The 12,933-nt window shown below is 30.9% G+C and overlaps 1 protein-coding gene across 2 annotated transcripts; it reads left to right on the forward strand.

Annotated features, from left to right (window-relative positions):
- The first annotated feature begins 7,555 nt into the window (after positions 1-7,555).
- Positions 7,556-11,179, forward strand: LOC131047312 (protein neprosin-like). 2 transcript variants are annotated; one of them, XM_057981178.2, is made up of 7 exons: positions 7,556-7,723; positions 7,803-7,889; positions 8,316-8,513; positions 9,302-9,466; positions 9,612-9,665; positions 9,763-9,912; positions 10,703-11,179. In XM_057981178.2, exons 1-7 carry the CDS (start codon positions 7,580-7,582, stop codon positions 11,099-11,101), a joined length of 1,197 nt encoding a protein of 398 aa, XP_057837161.2. In that variant the 5' UTR covers positions 7,556-7,579; the 3' UTR covers positions 11,102-11,179. The 2 variants fall into 2 exon arrangements, with proteins under 2 accessions (XP_057837161.2, XP_059065176.1); XM_059209193.1 differs by having other exon boundaries at positions 8,319-8,513.
- The last annotated feature ends 1,754 nt before the right edge of the window (positions 11,180-12,933 follow it).

The following is a 12,933-nucleotide window of genomic DNA, read 5'->3' on the forward strand; positions in this document are numbered from 1 at the left end:
GTTGGAGAAAATGGAATGGAGGGCTAGGATAAAGAGATGAATATTAAGGGTGGAGAATGGTTAGGGTTCTCACCTTCCATGAGGGGTTGGCACTTGTCAACCTAGGAGAGAATGAGACGAGAAATATGTTGGGAAGAGGTATAGGGTCAAGGAAGAATTGCCATAAATGCACTTCTCGTCCTCTCACACCAAGTACACGGGGAAGAGGAAGAAAAGAATTGAAAATTCCTTATAAATGACAAGAGAAAAGGGCACCCATGTAGATCTTTCAAAAAGTGGTTGGCATTTAAAGTTGAGGGGGCTTTGGTAGGAATTCCATTTATGACATGAGTTGACCTTCTCCCTAATCTTTATGATTAGGAGAGTGCACATGATTAGTAAGAGAGATTAGGTTAATGAAAGAGGATTAGATAGAAAGTGGGAAAATATGTAGGATGTGATGTTTGGAGAGATAATAAGTGGAGGAATTAAAAAATTCCTTTTAATTCCAAGTGGAGGAAAAGGGGCTAAAATGGATTAAATTAAATAAACAAGATCATTTATTTAATTTAATAGATGAAGTGGGATAATGAGGGAAAGTAATTGATTTAAATAAATATGGAGATGCATTTAATTAAATAAGAAGAAAGATTGTAGGTAAATTAAATAAATTAATTAACCTAGGAATATAGAGGAATAAACACTAGTTAAATAATCATAAATTATTTAATTAATATTATAATGTGAATATAAGAAATGTTAGGAATAATTTGGTCTAATGTTTATAATCAAATTTAGGTGTACCTACTATTTGAAGAACACATTTCATCAACCTTGGAGTCTATAATTCCATTAGAACTGATGAACCATTGTAGTCTCAATAGAGCCCAAAATGTGTTAAAGGATTATTTCATCTCTACTACCTCAAAATCGACATATTGTTCAAATACTTTGATATTTACCTCTATATTTTTCCAAGTTCCTAGGGTCTGCATGTCAGAAACATCAACCAAGCTTATGTTCCTAGGTGTTTTTACAAGTTTTGGTCTTCCTAGTTTCTCCCATGGGGTAGATGGAATGATATTCAAATCTGTACCTAAGTCTGCCATATCATACTTTACCCTATGGTAATTTAACCATAAATTAATGAGTAAGGGACCATTCATCTAGTTCCAATCTATACATAGTTGATTTACTTGTTTCTTCTTATTGCATCATTTATCCCATTTGTTAAATTTTACTACCAAATCTTTTTGTCTAATCATAGTAGATAAATCTTTTGATGTTTTCACTCCCTGTTTTGTAAAATAGCTTACTTGTTTCTACTTTTGTTTCATTATATTTTTTTTTCTTGCTCAACTATTATCTCATGTTGTCTTATATTAGGTTAGAATTGTATCAGTTCTTCTTCCATTGCTAGAATGTAATAGTCGTCAAAGCCTTCTTCTTCTAATGATTTCTTCTTACTTCTTCCTACATGTGTTCCTTGTTTGGTTACAACATTTTCTTTCTTGTTTTGTGTAATTTTATTTTTATTCTTCTCTACTATCACTTCTTTGAAATTACCTTCTTGTGATGTATTTGAGGCTTATACATCCATTATGTGTCAACCCCTTACTTCTTATTGTGGCATCCTCCAGATCACCATTGCTTTGTTATTTGCAACTCATCAATCTATGATGCCTAATCATTAAATATATTCTTATATAAATTTCTATTCATCTCACACATAAACATGATATGATTATCTTGACCACAAAATTAGTAGTTTTGCTTCTTTTCAGCCCAACACTTTGATGCATATTTCTCCATAATTGCAATTGGAGGCATTTTGTCTCCTTCAGTTGCCTCAAGTTCTTCCTCAATCTCCTCTATTATTAGACTACTAGTTCTCATCCTAATAGCCTTGATTCTTCTACATTGTGCGAGAATTTTAGTTGTCCAACTAGGGTGGGATGCGATAGCAATAAGCATCTTGTCCTTCATTATCACAACTATGACTTTGAAAACAATTTGTTCCTCCATTATGGACTCATGTTTTTTCCTCACAGAATCCTCAATAAAAAATAAGTCCCATTTTTGATAGATAACATAGTACATTGATTTAAATTTACTATTTTACTACTTCTAGGGTTTTTTTTTTCTCTATCCTTTAGTTATTCATTCCAAATGCACCATTCTTGGTTGCAATAAGTACATTATATTTTCTTTAGTTGTCTAGAATCAATAGTCCCAATTTCCTACTAGATTACTAGCCTTTATGCCTTTTCTTGAAGATTTTCTAATATCTCAACATTTTGGTCTTTTTGTGATCTTCTCCATGGTTAAGCCTCTATCCAGTAGGCTGTAGCAATTAGGTCAACATATTTCTTTAAATTCTCTTCCACCCAATCTGGTGTGGATCTCTTTATTCAATCTGGATATGAACCATTCAATCTTTTTTTTTTTTTGTAAGGTGCTCCTCTAACTTCTTGCACACTTATTTGAATTTCTTGTCATAGCTCTTTGCAGATTCACTATCTCCTTGTGTTAGATTTGTCATTTTTTGACACATTTTATAGGAACAACTGGTGTCTTAGAATTTGTTAAGAACTCTCCTTTCACCATATTCCATGTGGCTACATTGGTAGGATAATTATTGATGTACCATTTATAATTCATCTTTCCTTAAGGACCCACAAAGTCTACTAAGCTATCTTTGTTGATTAATTTGTGCAATTTTTCCCATGTTGATTCTAATAAAAGTATTGTTTCACGGCTTCAATTGTGTCTATGCCAAATACTGAGATCTTAATAATTGTTACCATTAATGGTAATCTTGGTCTAGGATTAGACATTAATTTAGGTTATGACACCTATTTTTTTTGTTTTTTTTTGTATTATGAGTTTCTTCTCCTTCTTGATATTATTTCGGGGATTTGAACCTCTGCTTTTGTCTCTTGCTAACTTTATGTCAAAATAATCTTCTCCTAATATCTCATTCGAAGGGTTCTCTTATTTTCTCCTTATTTCTCATTCAAAGGATTTAATATATGATATCACGCTCATGGATTCATATTATATATTTATAAGGAGGCCTTGTGGTTTGACATCGAGGTTATGTATTATGCAAAAAAATGAACTTATACCATTGTGAAGAGTTTAAAGAACTATAAATTGAGTCTACTAGTATAAAGTGGATAGATAGATTGCAGTGCTATATTATATTTAAAATTTGTAAAAATATTTCTATCCAAAGTCAAAAGAGATGGAAAAAATGATTAAGCTGAAGGAAATTGCAAAGAATATGAAGAATTTTTTTATATAGATGTCTTTAAAAGGAGGAAACTAATGGACACAAGAAAAGATCAACCTAATAGATCAAATGAGGTTTTAATTGGAATCATAAAGTTCATGAAAATAAGGGGAAGAAAATTTTGGTACCATGTGAGGTCTTAAGGAATATCATAATAAATTATTGTGAGCTAAAAATCCCTAAAGGGGCAGATGCCTTGGCACTACTCAATAAGGTAGTTTTGTTGTTTTACTATAAGGAGAAAACAAGTACATAAATGAATGATTAGTGCTTTTAATACAAGGGAAAAAAAATGGAAATGAATGAAGATATTGAGTGGGATGAGGTAGAACATATGATATATTCTCAATGGGGTAATAATTCAAATGGATAATTTGTGTTTGTGTGTGTGTGTGTGTAAGTGAGAGAGAGGGGGAGAGAGAGAAGAAAAATACACTCCAGATAAAAAAAATCATGAAAAAAGATATTCTAAATCAAAACTAATTTTAAGGTTCAAGAAGTATTCAATAGAATTAATCTCATGAAATTTTTAACTTAATTTTCATTTAGTGCAAGGAAATTCTATCTCAAATATGATCTTACAAAAATAAAAGTATTATTTGACAAAATTTTTAAAAAATTCTTTGATTTTATATACTTTAGGATTAATTGCTTCTTCATAGAAGTTTTTTTCCTAATATCATTTATTGGTGAATAAAAGTTTTGTAACGACTTCAATATTACCAACATGGGTTTCCTTGCTAGTGGTGGCAACTACCAGATTCGGAGCACCTATTTAGGTTGAAGTGTAGAATTCTTATTCTTGTTGAAAATTATGTTTGGAATCATTCCAACATTTTGGAATTTCTTTAACCTAGACACTTATTATTATTTATTTACTACTTGATGTTGAAAATCATTGGTGGTTAATCTTACAATATTGTCTCCCACTTGTGATACATCTTTTTTTTTTTTTTTTTCTAGAAAATCACATATTGTTTTATAAAATTAATGATCTAAGCCTAGAGGAGTTCAATCTAAAGGGGTTTGATTCAAGGAATTAGATCAAACCATCTTTGATAGAACCCCTCTCCTTATACCTTCAAAAAAAATTCCTTTATAGCTATTAAAATGCTAACAACAAAAATTAGATTTTCTTCAAATTTTGGGAGATAAAATAAAGCTATTTAAAAATTTAATTTTGTAAGTATGTAGACATTAGTATATTACATTGTCAATAATTATAATATGTATTATAATTTTTAAATATTATAGTTTTTAAATCTTATAGTTTTTAAATCTTCAAGGCACACAGAAACATAACAAATAATGCTTTAAAAGAATAACAACTAAGGCTACTAGTAGTGCATGTGAAATAGCTATGCTAAGACACCTTAGATTGGAAATCATCAATAGGCTATAGGAGAATGGAGGTATATCTTGATATAAAATTCTACTTTAGAGTACATTATGTTGTGTGACCAAACAGTGTAGGAAATTGCATCCTAGTTTTATCTACACTTTCAACACAGATCTCCTATCCATGTTTTATGCTACACACAACAAATTGTCATAGATAGCTTTTATTTTATTTAATAATGATAGCATAAGGCTTATGCATTTGAAGCTCTACAAATCAATTGTTTCACATAGAGAAACCTAGTAAAGGATTAACATTAGGAAAGGAAACAAGTGTAACATTTTTTATGCTAGCCATAAAAATTGCAACAAGCATTCATCATATAGATTAAATCTTTAGTCACTAAGCAGGTTCTACCCACAATAAACTTGGTCATCTTTTGAAATTATCACAAATTCTTGATGGAAAAAATCTTTAATTCCATACAATTTATTGAATTTTTTTAGCATTCACTTAAATGAATTCCACCAATCATTTGATCTTAATTAAGAAACATAAATGAAAAATTCTTTTATAGATGGGGCAGAGGGTACTAGAACTAGTGACAGTACTTGTATATTTAACTCCTAATACCTTGAATAATATAGTACTATTAGTGTTGAAGGAGAACACAATGGTTGAACCCATTAATTATAATTGAATTAATCATGTAATGTCTTATTGAAACACCAATTAAACATGAGTTGATGCATAGCTATTGATTTATAACATGCAACTATTGGATGAACATTTTTAGAGGTAGATTATAAACACCTAAACAAGAAATATATTAATTAAAGCTATGAGATTTCCACAATCCATTTTGCATTTCTAGTTTATTTTTTTCTGGATTCGATTGTGTGTATATTTTTCCATCAATGTTTCGAATCACACTCCGTGATTCATCATCAGGATGAAAAGAATTCCCAAGACATGAAAGATGTTGAGTTGCAGATTTGAGGCAAAATATAAAGAGGAGAGGGGTGGGGGAAGGCACGCAAAACAAGGAGAGAGGAAAGAGAAAAGGAAAAGACCACTGGAAGGATGGGAGACCTAAAAAACTCCAAGGGATAAACCACCCACAGAAAAGAAAAAAGGAAAGCCAAGCACCACCTTCATAACCACTAAAAAATAAAGAAGAAAAAAAGAATATGGGACAAAAATTAAAAACTAAAAGAATAAATAAAAGACTATAAATACAAAACGGAATATACGCAAAGGCATAAACCAAAAGACAAAAACCCAGAAACAAATAAGAAAAGAGATATTTACAATTCCAAAAGATATGAGCATATAAAAATAAACACAAGCTGAGGTCTAAAAGCAAATATAAACTAGAAAATAAACAAATAGGTAAATAGACCAAAGGGGGAGAGGGAGACACACAAATGAAGAAGAAAGAGGGGGAGAAGTCAAGGAGGGGGGCGGGGATGACGCTGGAGGGCAAGAAGAAGAGGGTGCCACGAAATGCTAAGGTTTAACCCATCGTCTCGATTAAGATTGGATGGGTGCTGAATGATGGCAATGGCCTCTTTAACTTTCCTCTTGAAAAAGTTGTTCTCCCTACACAATACCTGAGTGTCCTCCAAACAGATATGATGTTTGGTAGTTGATGAATGCTCAGCTAAGGCTGATTTGAGGGCACGTTCATGCTTAATGTCGACACTATGCTCTTTAATTCGAGTCATGAACGAACGACCTGTTTCTCCAATGTATGGAGTTCCACAGGAGCATACAATCTTGTATACACCTGACTCTGAAAAGGCATCCCTAGTGTCCTTAAGCGGTGGGGCATGCCTCTTGATGGTGGAAACAGGTTTGAAGGCACAACGGAGACCTTTTTTCCCAAGGATTTTTGAGATTTTGTGAGAAATGCCTTCAACATAAGGGAGAGAGACATACGTGGCCTGAGATGGAGAGGGCACGGGATTTGAGATGGAAAGGAAATGAGATTTGGCCTGGAGGAAGGCCCTGGTGAAAAGAAATATATTGATAAGACAACGTTTAATGAATCATAACAATGTTGAAATGAAATATCTAAATTGTTCACATCCTTGATTACTTGAAGATATAATTTTTCTTTTGATGGAAGGTTTATATCTAGCCCAATTTTATTTAGCTACTTGATACAGGGGCACAAGCCATAATCTTAAACCTTTTCAGTTAAGAGTTAAGGATTGAGAGATACTCATTGCACCAAAGTTGTCCATGTCACAGTCATCGCCTCATCTGTTATGATGTCAAGGTCTTGCACTTAACAAGTGTTGATCTGTGATAGAATCATTCAAAACCATTCAACTTCACCAAAAGACTAAAAACACATTAGAAACACAAATTTTAACTACCAACAACAAATAAATAAAATTAAGGTACTCCGTGAAACCAAACAAGGTGTGACATAATGTGAGTCGAGCTTTGAGACTATTATTTAAGGAGTTCCCTAATATGAAATGACGATGGAATGGACAATTGTAGTGTTATGTAAAATGAAAATCACAGGACCCAACAGCCGGTCGAATTGAAAGCTGTGTTTCTACGGAGACGGAAAAGGGCGTCATCAAGGCATTTCAATTTTAAAGACAGTCGACTTATTCAAACTCTTTTCACATTGGCAAAGGCATTCCTTTGTCGTGCACGACACTTCAACTATTTGTTTGGAAGGGAGAAAAAAAATTACGCGTAGGGCCATTGACCTAGACTTCCTAATGCGGCACGGTAATTGCGGAGAACCACAAGACCTAATGCTATTATTAATTTTGTATGCTTTATGTTGTAAATTGATTCATTAACAAAATTGTTATTGATTATTCAATCTGATGATGTTTGTAAGTCTTCTTAAACAAGATAGACTTGGTTATAAATATACATCTCTAGATCTATTTTATTGGCATTGGTGATAGCTTAGAGACTAGTATTCGGTTTCACAAATGGCTTTTCGTATGCTCCATCTGGTTTTAACTTATGTGCTCTGTATGCCATTTGTGATCTTAGTATCCCCAGCTGAACTGGGCAAAATGAGCATCCATGACTATATCAATTATGTTAATCCACCGGCTGTTCACAAGTACAAAGTAAGCCAATCTCTTTTTTATTTCAATTATTTTTTTTCCAGTTATAACTAGGCATAAAACCATTTATTTTTTTACGCAGCATGCCAATGGAGACAGCATACTCTGTGTCAAATTTACTGATCAAATCTCCCTTCGGCCTGAAAAACAACAATACGGGTATGATAAGGTAAGATTTTATAGTCTTTTTAGAAAGAAGTTTCTTTCAGATTGTGGTGAGGATAGCGCTTTCTAGTGTCTTTCAAGATAAACTGTTCGATCAATTAAACTCTGTTCAGATAAAATATTAATGTATAGGATTGAAAATATAGGTGATAAATTAGACTCTATATATTAGAAATTCTACCTCATTTAATACTTACGATTTCATTTTTTAATTTCATCATATAGACCGGGGATAAAGGTTGCAGTCCCGAATAAGATGGTTCAGTTTTATAATCTGCCTTGAAATTTTCTTTTGAAGATCCTTGCATTTTATGGGTAGTCGAATATAATAATTTATTAGTGTTTTTTTTTAATAGCACAAGTTTCTATCGGCTCTATATATTTTCATTCAATTGTCGGTATATTATTGATTTAGACTCTGTAACTGTAGAAGAATTCAAATATAGGCTGGAGGGATACTCAAGCAGGGGAATCCCCCCCAAATATCTCAGGCAGTGGACTTGAAAAAAGGTGTCCTGAAGGAACAGTCTCTGTCAGGGAGATAAAGCACGAACACGTAAAAAGGGCAGGATCTGTAAATATGTTTTTGAGGAGAAAAATGGTAGAATCTTCGAATCAGGTTCACGACGTACGTTCAATGAGAATTTTTATTTTTATTTTTCCCTTTTCTAAGAGGAAGTAGTGAATGTCAGGTCAAGCCAAACAAGATGATTTTGGTAAAAAAACATTAAAAAAAATAAATTATAGACTTTAAGTTTTTCCAAATAGTTTTTATTGTTATTGTTATTAGGATTTAGTTGTGTATATAATGGTACATTTTGAATATATGTTTTCAGTGTATCAAACTATTATATTACTAGAAAGATTAAATTGTTTAATATTTTAGTCAAATTTATTGATCCATATTTCATATATAGTAATTCACATGAACCTATCTTTCATGAGAATGAATGGTCCACTTTGGAGGTATTGTTTAGAGTGTCTCAAATTATGACATGACTTTTAGCATTAAATTGCATAGTTTTGGAATCAACCTCATTTACCCAGATTTCATAAACAATAGTTCATGCAAACCCATTTCTTTTAGACTAAATGGTCTACTTAGCACTTGTTTTATCTAGGCCAAGCCTACTTAAGTTGAAGTGGTACTAGGATGGGTGACCTCTCGAGAATCTCATTGTTTCACCCATATGAAACACCACCTAAGAGCAATGCATGCTATACGAACCATTCATTAACATAAAAGATGAGTTTAGGCGAACTACTACTTATGAAATATGAGTCAACAAATTTATTAAAAAATTATACAATTGTATATAAAACAATACTTCCTACTTACCAAGAAGTTGTTTAATATAAATTTCTCACTAAAATGCAATTTGCTTTTAAAGCATGACGTTTCTTGTTATTTTGAAGTATGCTGTTCTACAATATTCTTCTGATGGAATCTATAGCGCACAAGGAAGGTTTAATATATGGGAACCATACGTGGCACCCAATGATGATTTCAGCCTTGGCCAAATTTGGCTTGTCCAAGATCAAGGACTTCCAACAACACAAACAATCGAGGCTGGTTGGGAAGTAAGTATTATATAATGTATGCGTAGGTCATTTATAAAATTCTACTCTATTCTAAATTTAAATATAATGTAAATTGCTAAAAGCAAAAAAAATCACAACACAAAAATCTTATATTGAGATATATGATGTTATAATGTAATTTCAGGTCTACCCAGCTCATTATGGTGATTCTCGACCAAGATTGTTTGTATATTGGACGGTAACAATGCAATTTGACTATAATGATATTTGTCTTTGTATCCAAGTTTAAGATATATAAAGTTTGTTCATAAACATATGTTGTCATCTTGATGCAGAATGATGATTACAAGTCCACAGGTTGTAGGAATGTGGACTGTCCAGGATTTGTGTTGTCCAATGGTGCACAAAACTATCTTGGCCAACCCATAGATCAAGTATCTGAGGATGGAAAAGATCAAATTGACAAATTGATAAGCATAAAAAGAGTAAGTGATAGTTTTAATAGTGTTAAAATATATTTCATTATTGATTGTCAATAGAGAGCACTTATCCTCATCTCCTACATATTGATTCTATGGTGGAGTATTAGTCTAACCCTAATACCATGTTTTTATTTAGAATTTTCTTAAAATCTATGTGAGAAATAAAGAAAAAGAATATGTAAGTAGTGATGAACAATACTTTCCAAAAGTACATATAGTATTTTTTTATATTTAAAATCTAATATTAAATTTTCCTTACAAAATTATTATTATCAATAGTGAAGATAATTTGTATAAAAAAAATATTTTCATAGATTTAAACATATATTCTTTATTATAAGAATCTTATAAATATACATGTTAAGCTATTTTTACATATTGGTGCTATTTTCAATTTGCCTACTTACTATTTCTTAATTTTACTATCGTAAGCACTTTGTATATTGAGCTTATGGCTTCAAAACCTTTTCCTTGCTTATATAATAAAAATAAAATTTATGTATATAACATAGTTATTTGTAATTTATAATTTATATTATAAAATATATACATTTATTACTAGATAAATTTAGTTTTTATAAAAAATAATATATTAAATCGAAAATTGTAATTTTATAGATTACAGTGATAGAAAATCCTAATTTATTTAAATGATAATTTTGAATATTATTAGAGGGATAGTTTAGATCTTGTATGTTAAAGGGATCTAAGTGGCATGGTAGGACTTATTTTTCCTTCTATCACAATTGACTATTGTTTTCAATAAACTAACAACAATGCATTTAATATGCAGGAAATTTTGCAAGGTGAAGCAATATGGTCTTTATATATAGAAGACAATGTTGTGGGTTATTGGCCTGGATCCTTATTTAGTTCATTGGCTGAATCAACCAATGTAGTGCAATATGGAGGGGAAGTTTTGCATTCTACTAATGATATAGGAACCCCATTCTCAAAAACACATATGGGCAGTGGTCATTTTTCTCAAGAGGGCTTCCCAAAGGCAGCTTATATTAGGGACATCCAAATGCACAACTCTAATAATGCTCTTGTGTATCCTCAAGAAATAATTATAGTTGGGAAACCACTTTGCTATAATCTAACTCTTGGCATTGACAATACCAATTCTGAATGGGGTCACTACATGTTTTTTGGAGGCCCTGGGGGAGATAATCCTAGTTGTCTCAATTAATTATTAGTTATTGGAAAGGTACATATCATTTATGCATCTATGCTTTTATCATGTAAACTATTTGAGATAAATTTTCAATTATATGTGATATTTTATTATGAATATATTATTAAATTAATATGAATATTTAGTGTTTTGCTAGTAGCTTATATTTTTAAACAACAATTCATTTATGAATTGGTTGTTTTGACTTATTGAGGTTCAATTGAAAATAAAATTATAATTTATTAGTAAAATTATGTACCAATTTAATACTAAATGATGAATTATAAAGTTAAAAATCAAGAAAATTGAAAAAACTTATATAATATAAAAGTTTAATAGTGTTCCAAAATTATATTAATCTTGTATTTAATCGTAATCTTAATTGAACCATAGCCCTAATTGAACTTTGACATGTGTATTTCAACCCCAACCGTAATATTATTCCTAACACTAACTAGTGTTCAATTAGGGTTATAGTTCTATCAAGGTAAGGGTTTGGTTTAAGGTTTGAATACAATTTAATGTTTTTAATTTATGTTGTTAACTATTTAAAATATTATTTGATTACATTATTTGATGATTTTATTGATTCAAATAATCTAATTACTTTGCATAATTTCTAATATTTAGTGATTTTTGTTTTTTATTAGAAGAATAAAGAAACACATTTTTTTGGCCGAAATATTATAGAAATGTTTTTCATCTTTTAAATTTTTTTGATAGAAGAACTGACTTTTTTTAAGGTAAGATCTTACCATGTTAGATATTATCCTATGTGTCTATCATTAAACTATGGTTATCATTTTATATACATATTCTTTTAGTTTTCTTTTCATAGAATTTTTTTAAAATGTGATCATGTCAAGTAGATGAAGCATGGAGATGGAAAAGATAGGTTGAAATTGGGGGTGATGTATCATCCCAATGACTTAATTGAATCATCTATTGTAGAAATGCAATATATCTAGAGTTTGTTCATGGGATTTTTGGAAACAAATAATTATGGGGTTGAAACCACGAGAAATCTATCGTTAGGGGAGATTTTGTGAACATGACACCTTTTGTAGTAACTTGGAACTAATAGTTTACGTCCTAAACATATCCCTCTTTGAATAATTTGCTAATTTATTTAGATAATATTATTTGATGATTTAATCAATTCAAACAATCTAATTATTTTGTATGAATGATGATATTTGATGACTTATCTTATTTGGTTAAAGAATAGTTCAATTCAATAAAATAAAATACGAATAATGGATAACTGTAGTTTGGATTATAATCCCAACAAAATATTATTCTAAATAGCAAAATAAAGACTGAGGACATTCCCATATAAAAATCATTCTAAATATAGTCAAAGGGATTATTATACTAATTCCTTTCCATTTCTCTAGAGAAATTAGCATTTTTATGCATAAATAAAATTTATTGTATTTAAAGAGCTAAACATATGAAACCCATTATGCAGGATAACCTTGTGACAGTCATAGTTTTAATTCAAAGAGAAGCTACTGAATTGACGAAGTGGACATAATTGAGGCTGCACACCAGTTCTAATAGCCCACAAAATAGAAATAAAATTTAAAAAATAAAGACTTTTAATAATGTCCAGGAGACTTGGCTGAGTTTCTAGGATCAAAGGTATTTTAGCCACAAATAAGCAGCATGTTGGATGGCCGCTGCCCTCGATAAATAGGTCTTAAATTTGCATTTTTTAACATTTGAAGTGAATTAGAGGTAGATGAATTTTTTGAAAGACTGGCTAGGATGGCTTATGCAAGGCATTTGTCTGTCGTACTCTTTTGTTTCTTTCAAGCATTATAAAGGAGAAACTATTAATCTAA

Source organism: Cryptomeria japonica, chromosome 7 (assembly GCF_030272615.1).
Source record: "Cryptomeria japonica chromosome 7, Sugi_1.0, whole genome shotgun sequence".
Taxonomy (NCBI): Eukaryota; Viridiplantae; Streptophyta; class Pinopsida; order Cupressales; family Cupressaceae; genus Cryptomeria; species Cryptomeria japonica.

Excerpts from the sequence above, each read along its gene's own strand:
- LOC131047312 (XM_057981178.2), top strand. The coding sequence starts at position 7,580 with ATGGCTTTTCGTATGCTCCATCTGGTTTTAACTTATGTGCTCTGTATG. Across the intron at positions 8,514-9,301 it reads CTTCGAATCAGGTTCACGAC|TATGCTGTTCTACAATATTC; the intron begins GTACGTTCAATG and ends GTTATTTTGAAG. Across the intron at positions 9,467-9,611 it reads CAATCGAGGCTGGTTGGGAA|GTCTACCCAGCTCATTATGG; the intron begins GTAAGTATTATA and ends ATGTAATTTCAG.